We start from the raw sequence: 20,478 nt of genomic DNA on the forward strand, positions 1-20,478 counted from the left end.
GTGTTAAATGTGTGCCAATAACTTAAATGTTATGAAATGTGTCTGATACAGCCAGGCTCAAATACGTTTCTGCTAATTTTTAGTTTTCTGTCGAGTCAGACATTTTGCGACTCAGTTAAATTTAGTTTTCTTTTTTTAGTAAATGGACCAAAACAAACTACAAATAAACACGATTCAAAGCGATTAACAATGTTATTGGCTAGGTGAGCTTCAGACTGACAGCTGCTTCAGCCAATGAGCAAGCAGGAACTGAAGGCGCTCACGCCGTCTCGAGGCGGAGCGGAGGAAGTAGTCAGCCACGGTTACCCTCCATCTTCGATACCGCCGTTGTCACGACAGTTTGCTAAGGGAAACCCCGACGGACAAGGGTAAATATTTTAATATTTGCCAGTAAAAGTTATTATTCATGTTTAACCAAAGTTATTTACATTCATATTTTTTTGGCTTTTGTTTATGCGCGTGAGTCTGTTGCAGTTTGCGCGCTCAATGTTTAGGTCAACGGTTTGCTAACGTTAAGCTAATGCTAATTCTTCGCTTAGTTCTTACGAAACCAGTCAGGTGATTGTTTACATCTAAAAGGGTCAGGTTAAGTCATGCATATTGCAATATATATTGTGCTTAAGGCCAAACATGCATAATATTTCGTGCAATGGCCGTATATTTGCAGAAAACCCTGGTTTCACTTTGCTAGCTTGCTGGCTAATATTAGCCATGATCCGCCGAGCGAGCGCGTAAAGTAACCACTCGCGTTTGTTTACGTCTGTTTAACAGGAGCACAGTTGGGATTAAACTGCAATTGGAGGTGAATGAACCATGAGCGGGCTCAATGTTAAAAAGCTCAAGGTGAATGAGCTAAAAGAAGAGCTTCAGCGTCGAGGCTTGGACACTCGTGGACTAAAGGCCGATCTGGTGGACAGATTGCAGGCGGCGTTGGAGGCCGAGGCCGCTGGCTCTGAGGCACCCGGTGAGCAGGAACAAGACTATGAGGCTGGGGATGGCAACGATTTTCAGGAGGACGAAGGTAAAACATGCATTGAAACCTTGGAACTGAGTTGCTAACGTGACGTCACAAAGTGGCAGTCCACATTGTGAGAGATTTGCTACACAGGGATTGTGAGAGATTATTTATAATGAGGGTTAAACGGCAAAGTGTTGCTTTGAATTTGGAAAACAAAAGCTATGGACATTTTAAGAGTAAAGTTAATGTATACATTTCTAAAAATTAATGCTTGCTTTAAAACATCTAGTTTTTGGTCTTTGTGGGTGCAATAACAGATTTAACTTTTTTTTTAAATATTTATGAATTACTGGAAAATTCATGCGTTAAGTCAAGCAAATCAACTTTGTTTTTTTTATAAATATATTGTGCTATATTTCTGCAGAGGTTTCAGGCAAGGAGCAAGATTATGGGGAAGAGGCCAAGGCACAGTTTGACGATGGAAACAGCACAGACCTCTTCCAGGATGGCAATGATGATCAGGAAAATGAGAATAACAAAAACAACGAGGACAGCACTGAGACCCCCATCCCTGGTTTTGGAAAGAGTGATATTACCGCAGATATGGGTCAGGGGCATGACCAAGATGAATGTAAAGAGCCTGAGGTCAAGAAACCAGACCTTAAGGAACCAGCAATGGAGCAGGAAGAAGAGATGAACGAGGAAGGTCCTACAAAATCTGAGCCGCAGGTGGAGAAGACATCTGAGGAGCCGGCATCACGCCAAATGCCAGAAGGAGACTCAAGTCAACATAACCAGCAGGAGGGGTCAGGTGAGGTCAAGTGCATGAATCATTCGTGCAAATTCACTAAACAGATGTGCCACTTTAGTATGCAGTAACTTTTTGTGTTCACTAACCCACAGTCCAGGCGTTGCATGTCTGTTAATGCAAATGAGGTTTATTATAAAAGTTTGTGGCATATAGGACATTATGGCGAGTACAGTTGCCACACTGATATTCAAAACTTGGAGATCACAGCTGCAGTCATGCCAAAAATGTGGCAAGCTTTAGATCCCAACAATAACACCCAGCCGGTTTATGTGTGACATCTGTGGCTGACCCTGTGCGCAGCAGCAACATTGAGAATGACATCTGCGACGAGATCTGTCATGACAACAGCTAAAAAAATCGCTGATGGTCAGCACAGTTATTGTATTGTGTATATTGATCATGGCAGGTTATTGGTAATGCATCATGTATTAAGACACATTATGTAGTCAAGTGCATGCTCTGCATTAAGCTCTGTTTTGGTGTTTGGATCATAGCGAGAACAGCTGTACAGTCCCGGTCAAGACTGTGCCAGATCTTGGTTTTCTGCAGCATCCTTCACAACCAAGTACTCAAAGCAGCCTGGCAAGACCGGTGGTGGTTTATACGTTACCTTATTTGCATAATATAGTGTATTGGGTGATAAAACAATAATCCTGATCATTATAAATTATTCAGTTTGCCCATGACAGTCTGCAAAATCCGAAAAAAGCGTTACCTAACGTAAAAAAAAAATTCTGGTAGATACAATACTGTGCCGGGCAAGATGCAGAATATATTTGATGATTTGTCCAAATTTTTTCAGAGAGTTCTGAGGTGAAAACAGAAGAGGATGTTCCACAGCAAGCTGAACAAGCTAATGAATGGGGTGCTACGGATGCACCAGTCAAAACAGAGGATGATCAGTACGCATCATACAGTCGCAAGAGGTCGTACGATGAGAGCAGAGGATATAGTTACTACGAGCATCGCGATGATAGGAGGCAGGTCTTTTTCTGATTATTTTATTGAATTTTTTTGCATTTATTGCTTAATCTCAATGTTTTTTGTTTGCTACAGGGGGAGATCACCACAGCCCCCAGCCGAAGAAGAGGAAGAAGAGATTGACGATAAGCTAGTGGTCATTGACACCTGTGAGTAAATTGAAAGTGACTTGTTGTAATGGAGGTGCATTGACGTGTTCTCTTATTTTTATTAATAATAAATTACATACATATAGTCATATGTAATTCATTCCATATGTATATATTAATTCAATATCGTATTGTTTCTCTTTAGATAATTGTGACCTGCACTTCAAGGTGGCTCGTGACCGGTACAGTGGCTACCCTCTGACCATTGAGGGTTTTGCCTACCTGTGGGCAGGTGCTCGAGCCACCTATGGTGTCAACAAAGGGCGTGTGTGCTTTGAAATAAAGGTAATGATAGCACCACTTAATATAAGCATTGTTAGGTATTGTTGTCTGTTTGCTCCGTACAATGTCTTCTGCTGTGTCGTGTAGATAACAGAGGAAATTTCAGTGAAACACCTTCCTAGCAGCGAGCCTGATCCTCATGTGGTGAGAATAGGATGGTCCTTGGATTCATGCAGCACTCAGCTTGGTAAGTTGCCAGACTTATGCTAACTCCAAAATGGACAACGTCTTTGTTTCGTGTTGTGTATTTCTTTAGCATGATGCAAAGAATAGCAGCTTCTTGTTTATGTTACAGGTGAAGAACTGCATTCTTTTGGTTACGGAGGAACTGGCAAGAAATCCACCAACTGTAAATTTGAGGATTATGGGGAAAAGTTTGGTGAAAATGATGTTCTTGGTTGCTATATTGTAAGTATTCTTTCACACTTTTACATTACCCGCAGTGATTTTTAAGAATGCCCCAAAACATATTATTAAATAACTCTCATCTCTTTTTCTGCTGGGATTTTTCCGTAGGACTTTGAAAGCAGTGATGAAGTAGACATGGCATTTTCCAAGAATGGCAAGTTGCTGGGATCCTGTTTTCGGGTCTCTCGAGAGGAACTTGCTGGACAGTCTCTCTTTCCACATGTATTGGTGAAAAACTGTGCTGTGGAATTCAACTTTGGACAAAAGGAGGAGCCCTTCTTCCCCCAACCAGAGGGCTACACCTTCATTCAGGATTTTCAGCTGGCAGACAGAGTCAGAGGGACAGTGGGTCCTGCCACAAAAGCTGACTGCGAGGTTTGATGTTGCACTTTACTTTTGAGATAAATGTGTAGGCTATGATGGTTGTCAAGTGTGGCCTGCGGTGGTGTGAACGTCACAAACTATGAAAAATATAAAGTACAGTCTCCTCCAGCGAAATGTCTTCAAGTTTGTCTGAATGTAAACAGCCAACAGACTCATGTAGGGTTCACACCAGACGCGGTAGAGGCGGCAAGCGTGAGTGATTTACATGTTAAGTCAATGCAAAGACGCGATTAGGCATCCTGCGGTGCGGTAGGCGTGAAAGCAGCGTTGCCGCTGGAAACGCACAAGTTGAAAAATCTGAACTTCTGCAGATTTCCGTGCAACGTTAAAGTCGCCATGAAACGGAAGTAGCGGTTGCCTTATTTTCCCCGTGGTGACGTATATCCGAATGAAACGGCTTTTGTGATGAAATAAGGCAGGGCTGGATTTGAATTTGTCCATCGAGATCTGATTGGATCGTTTAAAGTTGGGTCGTGTTGCTAATTGCTAATCGCTGCGATCTTCTACCGGACCCCGCCCACCTGCCATACTTTTGACCGGAAGTGAAGAGATATCATTTTGAGGAGGGGAGGAGATTTGCATTTTTGATTAAAGATTGAGAACACACGAATTTTTTTTAAATAATGAAGCTCACAGATAAGTCATTTGTTAATAATACCACAATATTAAAAAAATATATATAGTTTTTCATTTCAATTTCATTGCGACTTTAACCAATCAGGACCTTACTGTAGTAGTGACGTGATTACAGGAAGCGAGAGGAGTCTCAGCGGAGTCGCAGAAGCCCCTCCCATGACGCAAATTTCCACGTGAATGACTAGAGTTTTATGCGCGAATAAAGCAAGTAAACTCAAATGTTCAAGCGTCTAACTACGTGCGAATAGCGCAGTTTTGCCGCCTCTACTGCGGCTGGTGTGAACGCAGCATCAGAGTTAGTGCGCTATTTGCAAGGGTAGTCGACTGATATCAGTGATGACCCACTGGGTTTGGGGCTGAGCAAAGATATTCTTTCTTGGACTTTCAAGGTTGCGAAAAAGTATCAATCTGCGCTACCAGTACACCATCAGAACACGTTATCAGCGCGGCTAGAAACATTATAATCCCAAAAAAGTTGTTGTTTCATGGATGGAAGTGCTACAATAAACATGCACATAGGCGCCAATCCCGTGGGTGCTACGAGGCTTGGCTCAAGCACCCACTGAAATGGCCAAGGACAAATGCTCAATTGCTAATTCACATTTTGCATCTAAAATCACACCGAAAACGTGACCGCGTCACTTTCCTCCGCTTCAAATATTTTTCAAAATATATGTATGCATTATATATAAGACCTATGCATCAACGTACGCATGCACATACGCAAATGAAAGCGTGAACGCTTCCCCACATACAATCTGTAACCACTGCACCCTAGTAGCAGTCTTTATTTTTAATCTCTGAATGTTCAGTTAGACAAATTTTTCATGTTAGATCCCAAGGATACAAGAATACAAGAAAAAGTATAGCCTGAATGCACTTGTAAGTCGCTGGATAAAAGAATCTGCCAGAGCCATAAGTGTAAATGTAAAACATGTTAATGGTTAACAAAGAAGTTGGTGAGCCCTGGTTTGTAAAGTCTTAGTTTGATGTATTTTTCGTAGATCCTGATGATGGTTGGTCTCCCTGGAAGTGGAAAAACAACCTGGGCCATAAAACATGCCGAGGAGAACCCAGAAAAAAAGTTCAACATCCTGGGCACAAATGCTATCATGGAAAAGATGAAGGTATAATAGGTTAATAATATATGTTTTGTGATTATGTCATTATCATGTTTAATGTTCACTTTGACAAATTTTCTTAGGTCATGGGACTCCGTCGCCAGCGTAACTACTCCGGACGATGGGACGTACTTATTCAGCAGGCTACGCAGTGTCTCAACAGGCTAATCCAGATTGCTGCCCGCAAGAAGCGAAACTACATCCTGGACCAGGTACTGATATACTTGCCTGCCTCCGTGCGGTCCACGCCGCTAAAAACCCACTTCCCTTTCCTCAACCCAAATCCTGATGCACATGTTCATTAATGCACTTCTGCTCTTTCTGTAGCATAGACCAAAGCATTGGTTAGCATATTGTGCACCTGAAGACTTGTTTTTTTTCTCAATCCCATTTCTTTGTCCTGAACATGTTGCTGAATTATGTTTTGTTTTGCTTAAACCCTACAAAAACAAGCAGGGAAAGTCTGCAGTATAGTGTGTTGTCGTAATGAATATTTTTGACTTTGTCATGTATGCTTTGTTGTAAAGAGATCTTGCCACACTGTACAAGTAGTCCATGTCATTAGTAAGATGTTGAAAAACAAGTAGTCACTGCCTGGTGAGTAAGAAAACACCTTCTGTTGCTTGAGTAATTGTAAAGAAAACCAGAACTTTAGATTAACTTGGAACTTTACTTGATTGTTGTGTTTAATAATAAATGGCAGGTAAGTGCAATTAACGTGCTTGAAGTTTGCAGGCGGACTGTTTCGAGAGGTTATAAGGTAGGTAAGGTCAAAGGACATGCTAATGGTTCATATAGGAAATTGTGAGTATGCAACGGTAGGTAGTAAATGTTTGTCTGCGTCGGGCTTGCTGGTCCTTGAACCTTGGGTAAGTAAAGGTAAGGAAGGGGACCCAGGCAGGACAGAAATTAGCATTGTGCATGCATTTAAAATGCAAATACTTAATGCATGTCTCTTTGAAATACACAAGTATTAGTTTTGCGTACATTGCACAGCGTACATGCATCTTATAGGACAGACAAAGTCATGGAGGTCAGGAAACCAAGATGCAGTTGATGTAGTGAAAGTTGCACATGACAAACATACGGCTGTGATGAATAGAAAGCCTGTAGACTGTTAAAATGTAAAAACATTGAATGTAATGTATGAACAATCATGTAATTTCGTAAAATATTCTTCTTATCATCATGTCAGCCATTTTTTCTCATTTGAGTGTATTTAACAATGGCTTCGGAAAGCTTGAGGTAGTACATGGGGTCCCCTACATAATGTCAGTCACAACCCGAATCTGTCCTGAATTGACGGTAAGTCAGTTGGGGTTGTGAGAGACAACCGTTAGCTGTTCCAGAGCAGTAACAATAGACATGAAAAAAAATTCTCTCACTTTCATCGTTGCAGGAATCCAATTCCCCTCCTACGGAACGCAAAGCCGTAACAAAAGCAAATAATGAACAGCTTCTACTTCTTTCTTGTCACCATTGCTAGACAAATGTTTATGGATCAGCCCAGAGACGAAAAATGCGTCCTTTTGAAGGTTTTCAACGCAAGGCTATTGTAATTTGTCCCACGGATGAGGATTTAAAAGAGCGAACGTTAAAGCGAACTGATGAGGAAGGGAAGGATGTTCCCGATCATGCTGTGTTAGAAATGAAAGGTAGGAATGCCATGGATAACAAAAACAAATGTTCAACAACTACACACCAGATCTGCTTTTGCTGTTTTTTTTATTTTTATTTTTTTGATTTAAGACTTGGAAGAAACCACCCGTCCCTCCTTCTGTTAAAACCTTTTTGCCAGATAAAAGAGCTCCTCTTATCTTTTCATCTCCCCTCTGTACTGTTAACCACATTTTCTTGCATTGTCTCTCATGCCATTTCCAACAACTACAACCGGTTCAGATAATCAGGATTGAGGAAGAGATTGGCTCGTGCTCAGTAATTCACTTCAGCCAACCAAGCAGTTTGTATCGGGTGCACTACTAAAGGGTGAATAAATTATGGGACATAGGGCTGCACAATTAAACGAAAACTAATCGGAATTGTGATTGCGTACACATAAAAAAGCGTAATTGCACTTGATCTAAGTTTCGTGCCTTTCATTTGCTAGTGACTTAAAAATTTATATATTTGTGTTTCCTTCAGTCTTTTTTATGTGGATGCCTAAGAAGAGCACATGTGATGTGTCTAGAGTACTTTAAGTGTTCAATTAAGGTGGCATCTCCAAAATACTTATTTTACTGTTGATCTAGTTTCAATAGCTATGATTGATTTGTGTTGTTTTTAGGGATGTTAACAATTAATCGATCTTTGATTAATTGTCGATAAGAATAAAATCGATAAAACTTAACGATTGTCGAATAAGCAAGATTATGCACGTGTGTGCGCCGCCTGCGCAAAACACATAAAAGTTACAGCCGTCGAAAAAATTAAGGGAGCGCACAGAAGTTAAACTCGCCATGATCACAATAATGCTCGATGCCAGACACACACCTGGGCTTTTTAATGTTATGCGAGACCAGGCTGACTGCAAATGCAACGATATGCATCTGCAGTGGATTTAATAGGGTCCGATACTGAAAGCAAAGACCCTCTTCACACTTTTTTTTACGCACACTTTCATGTCATTGGCTATATGCCACTGCAGTAAAGGCTTATTGCACTATTATTGTTAACGATTATTCAATTGATTGATCGTTAATTTAAACGATTATCGAATATGGGAAATTGCATAAATTGACATTATGACATTAGCTGTTTTACAACCATTCAGTCTGTCACATGTAGGGGTGTGACGGTCATTATATAACCGTGAGACCGACGGTTATAGTTGAACACCGTCATTAGAACTCTATAACCGGCAAAACCGTTAAAATATTTTTTTAAAAACATTTTTTATCATAAAGAATTTTTAAATACTAATTAAAAACAATTGTTAACAGTCTGTGTTATACGCCCCCTCACGTTCTCACGCAGTGAAATATACAGAGCGGAGCAGACACTGACAACGCGTTGACATACAGGACAAACCAGGTTGCTTTTCGGTTACTTTTGAGATTAAACATATTAAACAAAGTCTCACCTTTGAAATCATCTCTTCCTTCTAGTTAATTTATAGCATCAAATAAACATGAATGACCATGAGAAGGAATGTTGTTTTAACCGCGGAAAGGCGTCAGTACACTCCGCTTTTCAAGTCCAAATCCTCCTATGCTAATTTACTAACTCTCTTGAACGCACATTCACTGCTAGTTGTCTTGCTGTTAGTTTTAAAGAAATGTAGAGCAAGTAGCTAATCAGTGTCTAGTTTATTCAAACGCCGGGTGAGCACTGTGCAGCGCGTCTGCGGAGAGCGTTTGCTGCGCGTGGCCATTGTGCTTTACACCGGCTGCGTTTAATAACAATCTCAAGTTCACATTACTTTCTTTTACCTGCATTTATGAGCAAAACCTCTTCAATACGCTTTTAATCCACATTGTTTTCGTGCTGTTCTGGTCCGTGTAATGATAGATATAGACACAATTACAGACATAAAAAGCCCAATGCACAAATCTGTTTCTATGAAGATTATTAAAATAGATGATAGATGAGAGAGTGACAACGCAGTCTTCTGGCAACAGTGTGTTTTTTAAATATTTCATTGCTTTCTGTTAAATTGTTCAAAGTTATTACTGTTTAAAACACACTTGGCATCACATTCATGATTTGATGGTAAAATGACACTTTCCCGTCAATCCACGAGCATTTAAATGAGCAAAACGCCCCCCACCGACGGTTATGTTATGAACAGTCACATTTGACTCACGTCATAACCGTCATCACCAATTCTAAAACCGGCACACCCCTAGTCACATGCTTTTGTTGCCAGTGGTTGCCATATTCTGCTGTAATGCGATAGTGTCCCACACACTTATCATGCCATGTAACAGTTTAACTCTTTCCCCACCATTGAAGTTATCTCGTCAATTAACGCTTCCCCGCCAATGACGAAAAATTCAGTCAATCCGTATTTTCCGCTGTTACCCTTCTTATAATACAATGCAGCATCTACCGATCCAAAAGCAGTTAAAAACTCTGTATGTTTGGATCATTGTTCTGAATCTGATCTTTAAAAAGCATGTATTATGCTATTGTAAAAATTACCTTTCATGCAGTGTGTCATGTCGTTGTAAATGCATGTAAACAGTCAGCTAAAGCTGAAAGTGAACCGTAACTCAAGTTATTGGCTATCAAAAGAAAGAGTTGAGTCAGAGACGCTGAAACGAGTCTTCTAGAGTTCGAATCCCATTTTTGTAAAGTTGCTACGTCATGACTTGCCATGCGTAGGCCTGTCACGATAACAAATTTTGCTAGGCGATAAATTGCCTCGGAATTTATCGCGATAGGCGATAACATTGCTGCTCCGGGACCATTATAATAATGCAGATACACCTTTTCAAAGATCTATAAACTTTTATTTCTAAACAATAAGTAATACTGGAACTGGAAGACATTTTAAATATCCACAAGAAATGAACAAAATAACAGGATGATTGCGTTTTAGGTGCATATGCATGTTTGTCGTGTTGCCACTTTTAAGTGCTACGTTATTACCACAAATGCGACATAACGGCTCGTTCAGGTTTAGTGGTTCACCTCGGTCATTAGGTTTAAATCCAAAGTACTCCCACACTGCAGCTGTAGCGTTTGGTTTTGAAACTTGGCTGTTTACACTTGGTATCAAGATGTGTTTTTGATCAGATCACAAGTGGACGAGAGAGACATATCACATTTACACCTGGTATTTAAATCCGTCTCTTTTGTCCACTTTCGACCGCTTCTGTGCTGAATACTGTGAGGGGACGGTCCGTGAGACGGTGGGCGAGTCTCTCCGCTGTCATTTGAACGCCAGCGGGAGTAATTATGAGTTTATATGGACGCAAACTAATATTATGTCGGAGTCCGCTGCTTGTTTAGCAAGTATACATGCTGCACAGTATTTTGTACGTTTATATGTTAGAGCTTTCTCTGAATTTTCAGCGCAATTGATGAAATAAGATCGCGCAACTTTCACACGCTTGCAAAATGAAACTGCGGAGATCACCCGCTTTAGTTTATCAATGAAAGGCTAAAATAGCACTGTTCACCTTGTGTCAGAAAAGTCAGAAAAGACGTAAAACATTGTGATCCGATCGATAAAAACGCATGTTAATGACAAGTGTAAACAGCCTCTAGTAAATCCATCTTTTTCTCCAACTCTCGTCTTAACTAGTGTTTTCTCCTGCTACACTTCTCACGCGGCTCTCATCCTCCTCAGTACTCCTACTGTGATAGGCTACGCCAGGAGTCCCCCCTCCCCACACAGATCATGCGACTGACAAATGACTGACGAGGGTTCACTCCTTGTCACTCGTTGCACGGAGCGGTCATCCAGTCTCTTTGGTAGAGAGAGAGAGAGACAAGGAAAACAAACAAGCATGCAAATGTGAATTATCGCGGCCTAAAAAAATGATCGAGCTCATTTTATTTACCGTGCGATTAATCGATTTATCGTTTATCGCGACAGGCCTAGCCATGCGTTCTACATAGTCTCTACCGCGAATACACGTACCATGTGTATAACCTCATGTCAAGAAGACGCTGCGCTCTCTCTCTGCGTTGTGAAAGTGAATTCAGTTTTCACCTCCAAATTTTCACATCCAAAAGAGGAGGCTGTGAATTTGTAGTAAAATTTACTTAAAATTGATCGACTACAACAGTCACTGATGACTGCTTCGCTAATCTGTAAGCTACGTTAACCATAAAGTGTGGGTTAGTGTTCAGTTTATTTGGACCAGATTGCTCCTCCGAATCACAGCCTGTAAGTACGATAATTGTTGCCTTTAGGTTCTGTTAAGTTTGCTCTCATTGTAAAATTTTAACTATCTATATATTAGGGGTGGAACGGTACACAGAAGTCACGGTTCAGTTCGTAGATGATGTATATATTAAAGCAGCAGTCTGTAACTTTGGCCTCTCTATCGCCATCTCTGATTGAAATATAAAATTGCGAAATGTTCTATGCGTGCATTGTGCTTCGCCACGCTACTCTTCGCGGATGAATTTGATGTTTGTGATCACAGATCTGTCAATATATACATCCACATGACAGTAAATCTGAAAACAACCGACCTAAACTCTCATTAGTTCTCTATTTTCACTAGGGCTTTGACGATGCATCGCGTTCACCATTAAAAAGACCTGTCTAAAATCAATTCTAAATCGCAAGGCTTCGATTCTGTATTTTATGCACAGCTTTTGCATTTACTACGGCTATGTGATCAATAGGAAGTCCTTATCAATCTAAAATCATTATGAGTTTGAGTCGTTTATAATGTGCATTTAAAAAAGCAACACTCGTCAAACATAATCATTCAAAATATTTTTATTATCATGAAAATACCCAAAACAATCTAAAAAGCAGCAACGTAAATATTCCTATAGACATTTCCTGGAATAGCGTTTGTAATGGTACTTCTTCTGTGGCACAAATGGAGTTTCTGCACGAGAGCGCCCTCTGGCTTTCGGATGTGGAGGCATTTCACAGTAATTCATTAAAATTAATTAATTGAGAAAACACGCATTTGCCCGATTAATCGTCATATAGCCCTAATTTTCACCCATCCACCTGGCAGATGTGCCGCCACAAATAAGCCTGTGGAAAACATTGAAGTAAAGTAATACAGTATTTCTGCCACTAATGTATATTTTCTAATGTAATGATAACACAAGTGTTTTAACTGATGCCTTAATGGTTCAGTTTAAGGATGTTACGATTAAATCGCGGGTCCCATTGAAAATTCCTGTCTGAAATCGATTCTAAATCGCAAGGCTGCGATTCTGTGTTTTATGCACAGCTTGTGCGTGTACTATGGAATTTGGTCAGTAGGAAGTCTTTATCAATCTAAAATCATTATGAGTCGGAGTCGTTTATAATGTGCATTTAAAAAAGCAACACTCGTTAAACAAAATCATTCAAAATATTCTTTATTATCATGAAAATACCTGAAACAATCTGAAAAGCAGCGATATAAATATTCCTATAGACATTTCCTGGAATAGCGTTTGTAATAGTACTTCTTCTGTGGCACAAATGGAGTTTCTGCACGAGAGCGCCCTCTGGCTTTCGGATGTGGAGGCATTTCACAGTAATTCATTAAAATGAATTCATTGAAAAAACACGCATTTGCCCGATTAATCGTCACAGCCCTAATTTTCACCCGCCTCAAATAAGCATGTGGAAAACATTGAAGTAAAGTAATACAGTATATCTGCAGCTAACATATATTTTCTAACGTAATGATAACGCAAGTATTTTAACTGATGCCTTACCGGTTCAGTTTAATCCCTTCAGGTGTTGAAAAGCCTGACTGATTATATATAGCTATTGTTTTAGCATGAACTCGCAGTTTGAGCGTTCACTGTTTTAACAGATGTTTCCCTAGATGTAAGAATGTAATAAACGGACATGACGTTCCCCATGATCGTCGTTTAAAACATCTAGATGACACGTTTAAACTCTAAGCAAATGTTTTTTGCCATGAAGCCTCTGGCTCCTCTTCTTTATTTACAGACGTGACGTCATCGCGTAAAGACGAATTACGTTTTTCAAACTTTTCCCTGGGAAAACCGACCTGACAGCTCAAATTATAAATCATTATTATAAGCTTACCATTGTGTTTGGAGTAAGGTAAGGAGACAGTTTTAAGCTCAGATATTTTCCTACATATTCAATAACTGATGTTTGTTAATTTTTACTGCTAAAATGTTACGCATTGCATTTTTAATACAGAAACAAGAGTGTATATGCTGTTGTTTTTATGTGTAGTTGACCTTTTAAGACTATGCAACAGTAATAAAGTATTTTAAGAGCACATTTTATTTAGTTTTGAATATAAAGAGGAATGCAGCTGCTTCACAGAAAGTTAAGACACATTAACACGCTTCATTCTGATAATCTACATTAATAATTATAACTACAATATCAATGGAAACAATCGACAGTTATGATTTTTGTCATAATCGTGCAGCCCTAATTGAAGTCTTTTTCAATATGAAGAGATCTATTTTATTATTGCACTCTTTTTCTGGCAACTGTTTTTAGTTTAGTTTTCATTCCCTGTGATATCCCCCTTACATTGTCTGCATATTTTGACTCTGAGACAAGTGTTCCCTTACACATCTAAGGCAATGTTTGTCCTAGAGCATGTTAACTTAATCACCACATGCTCAAATTCTCTCTCTCTCTTTCTCTCTCTGTCTCTTTTTTCTGTCCTTTCCCCCGTATTTTTTCTGTCACCACTGTATGGTGCTGATAATGATTCTCTTTATCTTTTGCCGGCACACCTGTTCTGTCCCTCATTGCGTGCCTCTGCTCCTGTAGCAAACTTCGTGCTGCCCGACGCCGGCGAGTACCTGGACGAAGTGAGATTCATCGAACTGCAGCGGGAAGAAGCAGACACTCTCATCAAGCAATACAACGAAGAAGGCCGCAAAGCCGGCCCTCCGCCCGAAAAACGCTTCGATAACCGGCAGGGTGGCTTCCGCGGCCGTGGTAGCTACCAGCGCTACGACAATCGCGGTGGATCACAGGGTGGTAGAGGTGGCTACCAGAATCGGGGCGGCCAGGGAGGTGGAGGCTTCAGAGGAGGTATGATTCACCAAACGATTTGTTAGCTTTGTACTTTGAAAAGATGAAATGACTTGGAATGACTTGTTCATCAGGATATAATCGTGGAGGCTACAACCAGAATCGCTATGGAAATAACTACAGGGATGGAGGCTCAGCCAGCCGTGGGGGATACAACCGCAACCAGTCGTCTGGGGGCAGCTACTCCCACAACCGCCCGAGTTCTTACAGCAAGAGCAGCACTGGCAGCAATGGAGGCTACAGCCAGTCACAGGTATGGAGACTTAAATGTCGCATCGAAATTTCTGCTACATCAACCAAAATTGAAATAGTAGCTACGAGGACTAGTAGTAATTTCTTTAGTTTGAACTTTAAAATGGTTTTATTCATCTTTTATAGCCTCAGTCCTACAGTCAAGGATACAACCAAGGCTACAACCAGGGCAACTATAACCAAGCTTACAACTATGGAAGCTACAGTCAGTATCCAGGATACAGCCAGAGTTACAGTCAAACCCCAGCAGCCACAGCACAGACCTACAACCAACAGCAGCAGCAGCAGAGCTATAATCAGCAGTACCAGCAGGTGAGCTTATCAATTGACTTAAGTAGATGTTACAAGAGATTAATAACGCATTTAAAAGATTTAACAATATCTTTTTTAGGACCACGTTATGGCATCACGTCATGGCAACCCTAGATGTTATTTTGTTTCTCCAAATGACTCAAAATTTTCTGCTATGTCTAGCGACACTTTTAGCTGACCATGTTTTTTTATATGATTGATACAAATATTAAAAAAGACAGATGAGGTCAATATAATGTATACTTATACATTTGTCACCATTATACAAGACAAACAGAACATGGGTGAAACTAAATAAACATTTATTGTGAGTAATATTTGCAAATTAATCATCTTAAAGGATTAGTCAATTTTCTAAAAAAAAAAAAATCCAGATTATTTACTCACCACCATGCAGGCACGTCACACAGCCGGAGGAAGAAGAGAAGTTTTGGTTTAAAATTGCATATTTTTTATAATTTTTTTTGCCAAAAATGACAATCGTTTCGCTAGATAAGACCCTTATGCCTCGCTTGGGATCATTTCAGGGCTCCAACTGAAATTTTTAGGGGCGCAACCAGAAAATTTAGGGGCACACACTGTAAATCAACATGCTAACCAAATATTCACATTTCTACTAATTTCCACTGTATTACTAATAAATACTTAAATGATAGATGCAGAAAGTACAATGTGTGTTTCAAATTCAGTGTCACATCACAAAAAAGGTCAAATTTACTGCTCGCACATGCGAGACTGGATGTAAAATTCAGTGGCACACTCTCATTTGGTGGCAGTCTGGAGTAGGCATGGGCCGGTATAAGATTCTGGCGGTATGATAACCTTTAGCAAAAATACCACGGTTTCACGGTGTTACGGTTTTGCCATTGCAACACTAAAATGTGTTATTTTTTAAATGCCAGATAAAAATAAAGCCTTTAAATTATAATATGCTATCAAAAAATATATAATATTTTTGTAATGTATATTAAATGTAAACATCAAATCAATCACATGACTTAATGATTTAATGAATTTTGTATAAACACAGCTCAAACCTTGGAGACGGTATCACATAATATTTCAGTGGTTTTGAAACCTTGACTGTTTAAAACCTCGGTATACCTTGAAGACGGTAATCGGCCCATGCCTAGTCTGGAGCCCTGCATTTTAAAACTGCAACTTTAAACTGCATTAATCTGGATTTTTTTTTGAATAATCCTTTAAGTACTTATGATAAATATTTGCAAAAGCATTTGTACAAATTAAACGAAATACGTTATTAATGTATAAAAATTAGAGATATCAAATTTAATTAGCAGATACCGATAGATGGGTGGTTATTTTAACAAAATTTTCGGAATGTTATTCTTAAGTAATAATTGCCGACACGCCGCGAAGCGGTGTGCATTATTTTCAAATAATTCAAAGGACCGGAGTCAATTATTCTACTTACACCACAGTTACCACAGGCATTGCTCTGGTGGTTATTTTAAGACATTTGACAGATCAGGTGTGCGTTTTGCAGAAAAACAATCAACACCCATGGAACATTACTTAATTAATTAGAATAAAACTTTTAAAAGCCACCATTGTATAAATTCACATTATGACCATTAATATCGAACTAGTGATATTTCTTTAAATTTTCTATACACTGAGCGCAAAATTCATTGCATTTTCCTGTTCTCTTTTGATTGAGAGGAGATATCGGCTGTTTCTAAAATATTGGCCAATAGTGAGAAAAATAGCTTTAGTGCATGTAACTCCTCATGCTAGCGTTTGGAAAAAAGACTTTGCTGCACATCGCAGTCTTGTGTGTAACACAATCATAGTGTCACATTAAAAAATAAATGATGATTGGTCGGGTAAGTGTTCGGCATTTGTAGGCTTGGTTCGGTTTACACCTGGTATAAAGATGCGTTTTTCGTCGATCAGATCACAAGTGGTCAACCCTAATACTTCGTTCAGACCAGCCGCGATAGAGGCGTCAAGTGTGAGTGATGTCAATGTAAAGACTCGTTGACGCAAGTCTGGAGGTCTCGTGGCGTGAATGAGGCGTTTAGCGCGGCGCGGTAGATGCAATTCTGCCTCATTCGCGCAAATGGCGCGAATTGAGCGTGGCCGAGGCAAACACGTGAGTTGAAAAATGTGAACTTTGGTGGAAAAACGCGCTGCGTTAACCAATCAGGAGCTTGTTCTAGTAGTGACGTGATTACAGGAAGCGAGCGGAGTCGCAGAAGCCTATGGAAGGCCCTCCCATGACGCAAATTTCCGTGTAAATGTCTCTGTGACTACGATTTCACCCACGAATAAAGCGAGTTAACTCAAAAACTGTACAATGTACAGCGCTATCATTGGCTTTCATTGATTAAACTAAAGCGGCTGCTCTCTGCGTCTTTCATTAGCATGTGAAAAGTGCACAATCTTATTTCATCAATTGTGCTGAAATATCAGAGAAACTTTAACATATACACAAAAAACACTTTGCAGCATGTTTACTTGCAACACAAGCAGCGGACTCTGACCTAATATTAGTTTGCGACAATTTAAACCCGTCACTTCTCCCGCTAAATATATCAGTTTATCACTAATCACTACATAATCCCATAGTTTTACAGTTTAAGTGGCATGTGCTATATCTAGGAGAAAGCATCACTTACATTGTCTTTAAAGAGTGTAAAAATGAAGTTAAATCTGCTCTTTTCGCAATGTGTTAGTGATGTATGTTTATTTTTTATGTAGTACGCTCAGCAGTGGCAGCAGTACTATCAGAACCAGAGCCAGTGGAACCAGTACTACAATCAATATGGAAACTACGGCAGCTACCAGCAGAACCCCCAAGGCAGTCAGGGCACCCCGGGAACGCAGTAGTAGCAGCATTGCAGCCACTTCATACGGCCCCTTCGGCCCATTCCCTAAGCAGCATTCCTCATCCAATCCTTGTTTTGTGAGCCCTAATCTCGTACCTAGTCTTCCCCTTTTTTGCCTGCTCTCTCTAAAAATTAATTCTCTCCCTATTTATGCCAACTTTAAAGGTAACCACCATACCGGTGCTCAGTTTGAGTCCTGGCGGCAAGTTTCCCTTTTTGCTTCTCTACTAATTATTTGTTTACATGCAGCTTGATCTTTGACTTTTTTCCTTTACTTGTACATGAGAAGTTTGGCATTTGAAATTAGTAATGTGTTGTAAAGTCCGCTCCAAACATTCAAATACTGTGTTGTGCTTGAATTGGAGGAGCGGGATAGATAATTTGGTCCGGCTTTGCACGCTTTGATTCACTGATGTATAGAGACAGGATGTTTCCCTGTGTTCCAGTAGTTTTACCACTGATTTTATTTTTCTATTAAGATGAAAGAACCACATTTTGCTGTAGATGGTTATGGATATTGTTCTGTATGGTCATTCGCCTGTATTTAATCATCCATTTAAGACCACTTAACAGTTTAAATCATACTGGAAGTTTTATTAGCCTAAATCTTGAGCAGAATAACGCATCTCCAACTTTTGTTTTCTTTTTTATACCATTTTTAAAAGGAGAGGTCTGATCCACCTCTATTCCTATGTTGCAAATTAGTAATAATCAAAAGTAGCTCCTTGTGTGTGGATAATATGTTTTTACCTTGTGTCATGTCTGTAAAGCAGTGTCTGCATATGGTTTGGTCAAATCAGATCTCATTATTTTGTATTTGAGAATATAATCTGAAGAATCAATTCTGTGTTGTGTTATTTTTTATGTAAAGGGATTCGTTTAAAAAAATTAAACCTTTTTACTCTAAATTAAGGTGTCTTCTGAACTTAAAATTTAGTGAAGACTAATTCAATCTTTTATACTGGGGTGGTCAGAAGAGAATGTGTCTGATATCTGAATCTGGAAGATCTCAATAGCTCCTTTATTTCTGAAATGTATACGTTTTTATACATTGAACCTGGCTTTCGTGCTCTTTAGCCTTAATTCTCACACGGTTACAAGGGCTCAATGTAATTGCAGAACCAAAGGTTATAATAAATATAAAATATATAAAAATAATAATAATGCGGTTCTCTGCATGGATTGTGGTAGGAAAACCTGACTTTCTCACAAGATCGTAAACAGCTCCAACTTTTGTTTTCTCCATATTAAATATAGAAGAATAATGAGGTGAGTTTTTGTTAATGTTTATTGAATGTTTTAGGAATGGATGCAATAGGAGATGACCGCAAGGTTTTTTTGAATTAAAAACCAGGGACATTTCCAAGCTCAATGTCAAGTTGTTGCAATCTTACTTGTTTTTATCTATAAATAAAAAAAGGGGGCAAAACATTTTTTTATATTTAGTGTTTTTATTGTGGGCTTCTTATTCAATTAATTTCTGTAAATATAATTTTAGAAAATTATTTTTCCTTTTCACAATGCACAGATACCAGATATTAAATACAGAAGAATAATGAGGTGAGTTTTTGTTAATGTTTATTGAATGTTTTAGGAATGGATCCAATAGGAGATTACCGCAAGTTTTTTAAAATTAAAAACCAGGGACATTTCCAAGCTCAAGGTCAAATTGTTGCAATCTTACTTGTTTTTATCTATAAATAAAAAAAAGGTGGCAAACATTTTTTTTATATTTAGTGTTTTTATTGTGAGCTTCTAATTCAATTAATTTCTGTAAATATAATTTTAGAAAATTGTTTTTTCTTTTCACAATGCACAGATACCAGACCAGAGCAATCATGTAATGATTATTTTAACCAGCAGAGGGGGCTGCGATCTACCCTTATTACTTGGTCGCGCGCCACATCCAATATTATCCAGCTGCAGCGCTACGATTCAAGGGCGCTCGTTTCAGGGATGAAGTCGAACCGTATATGGTTTGGCGGAACCGGTCTTAATAGAGTCGTAAAAACCAACATTTCTTTGCATAATTATTAATTTTCTCATGGCTTTTGATATAAATACTAAACAGTTGAATCATATGTATAGTACTTAAAAACAATACATACAAATTCACTAAAATATATAGCAAAATATAAATATTTCTTATTAACATAAATTTTAATTTTTTAAGAATTTTAACTACACATTAAATAAAATATATATTTCCTAAGTATTTGTAACAAAATAAACATTGACACAGAGCATAATTTTTAAATGTCAAATACATTTATTTTTTAGAATTTCAACTACACATTTAAAGAGTAACTAAACCCTAAACCAACTTTTTTTAGTTAATGATCTGTAAGAATTATGCTTTATTAGTGCTGATCATTGATTTTAGTAAGTTTTTTGACATTTGGGTATAAAGTGTTTCAATACTACAATATATGGTGTAAAAACGTCTTGAGTGCTGCCCTCTTCAGGTTGAACGGTAGTTACCCTTTAATAAAATATATATTTCTTAATTATTTGTAACAAAATAAACATTGACACAGAGCATACTTTTTAAATATCAAATACACTTTATTTTTTAGAATTTCAACTACACATTAAATAAAATATATATTTCCTAATTATTTGTAGCAAAATAAACATTGACACAGAGCATAATTTTTAAATATCAAA

The 20,478-nt window shown here is 38.8% G+C and overlaps 1 protein-coding gene across 1 annotated transcript; it reads left to right on the forward strand.

The window, feature by feature from the left end:
• Nucleotides 1-212: 212 nt before the first annotated feature.
• hnrnpul1l (heterogeneous nuclear ribonucleoprotein U-like 1 like) lies at nt 213-18,653 on the forward strand. The gene is made up of 16 exons (XM_065284186.1): nt 213-368; nt 772-1,021; nt 1,383-1,769; nt 2,572-2,749; nt 2,826-2,899; nt 3,045-3,184; nt 3,269-3,368; nt 3,477-3,589; nt 3,698-3,964; nt 5,614-5,736; nt 5,814-5,942; nt 7,217-7,385; nt 14,129-14,395; nt 14,470-14,648; nt 14,774-14,959; nt 17,684-18,653. The coding sequence occupies exons 2-16, from the start codon at nt 814-816 to the stop codon at nt 17,810-17,812; spliced, it is 2,649 nt and encodes an 882-aa protein (XP_065140258.1). The 5' UTR covers nt 213-368; nt 772-813; the 3' UTR covers nt 17,813-18,653.
• Nucleotides 18,654-20,478: the final 1,825 nt, after the last annotated feature.

Source organism: Paramisgurnus dabryanus, chromosome 5 (assembly GCF_030506205.2).
Source record: "Paramisgurnus dabryanus chromosome 5, PD_genome_1.1, whole genome shotgun sequence".
In the NCBI taxonomy this organism is placed as follows: domain Eukaryota; kingdom Metazoa; phylum Chordata; class Actinopteri; order Cypriniformes; family Cobitidae; genus Paramisgurnus; species Paramisgurnus dabryanus.

Coding starts and splice junctions, on each gene's coding strand:
- hnrnpul1l (XM_065284186.1), top strand. CDS start 814: ATGAGCGGGCTCAATGTTAAAAAGCTCAAGGTGAATGAGCTAAAAGAA. Junction 3,185..3,268: donor GTGTGTGCTTTGAAATAAAG/GTAATGATAGCA, acceptor TGTGTCGTGTAG/ATAACAGAGGAAATTTCAGT. Junction 5,943..7,216: donor GAAACTACATCCTGGACCAG/GTACTGATATAC, acceptor CACCATTGCTAG/ACAAATGTTTATGGATCAGC.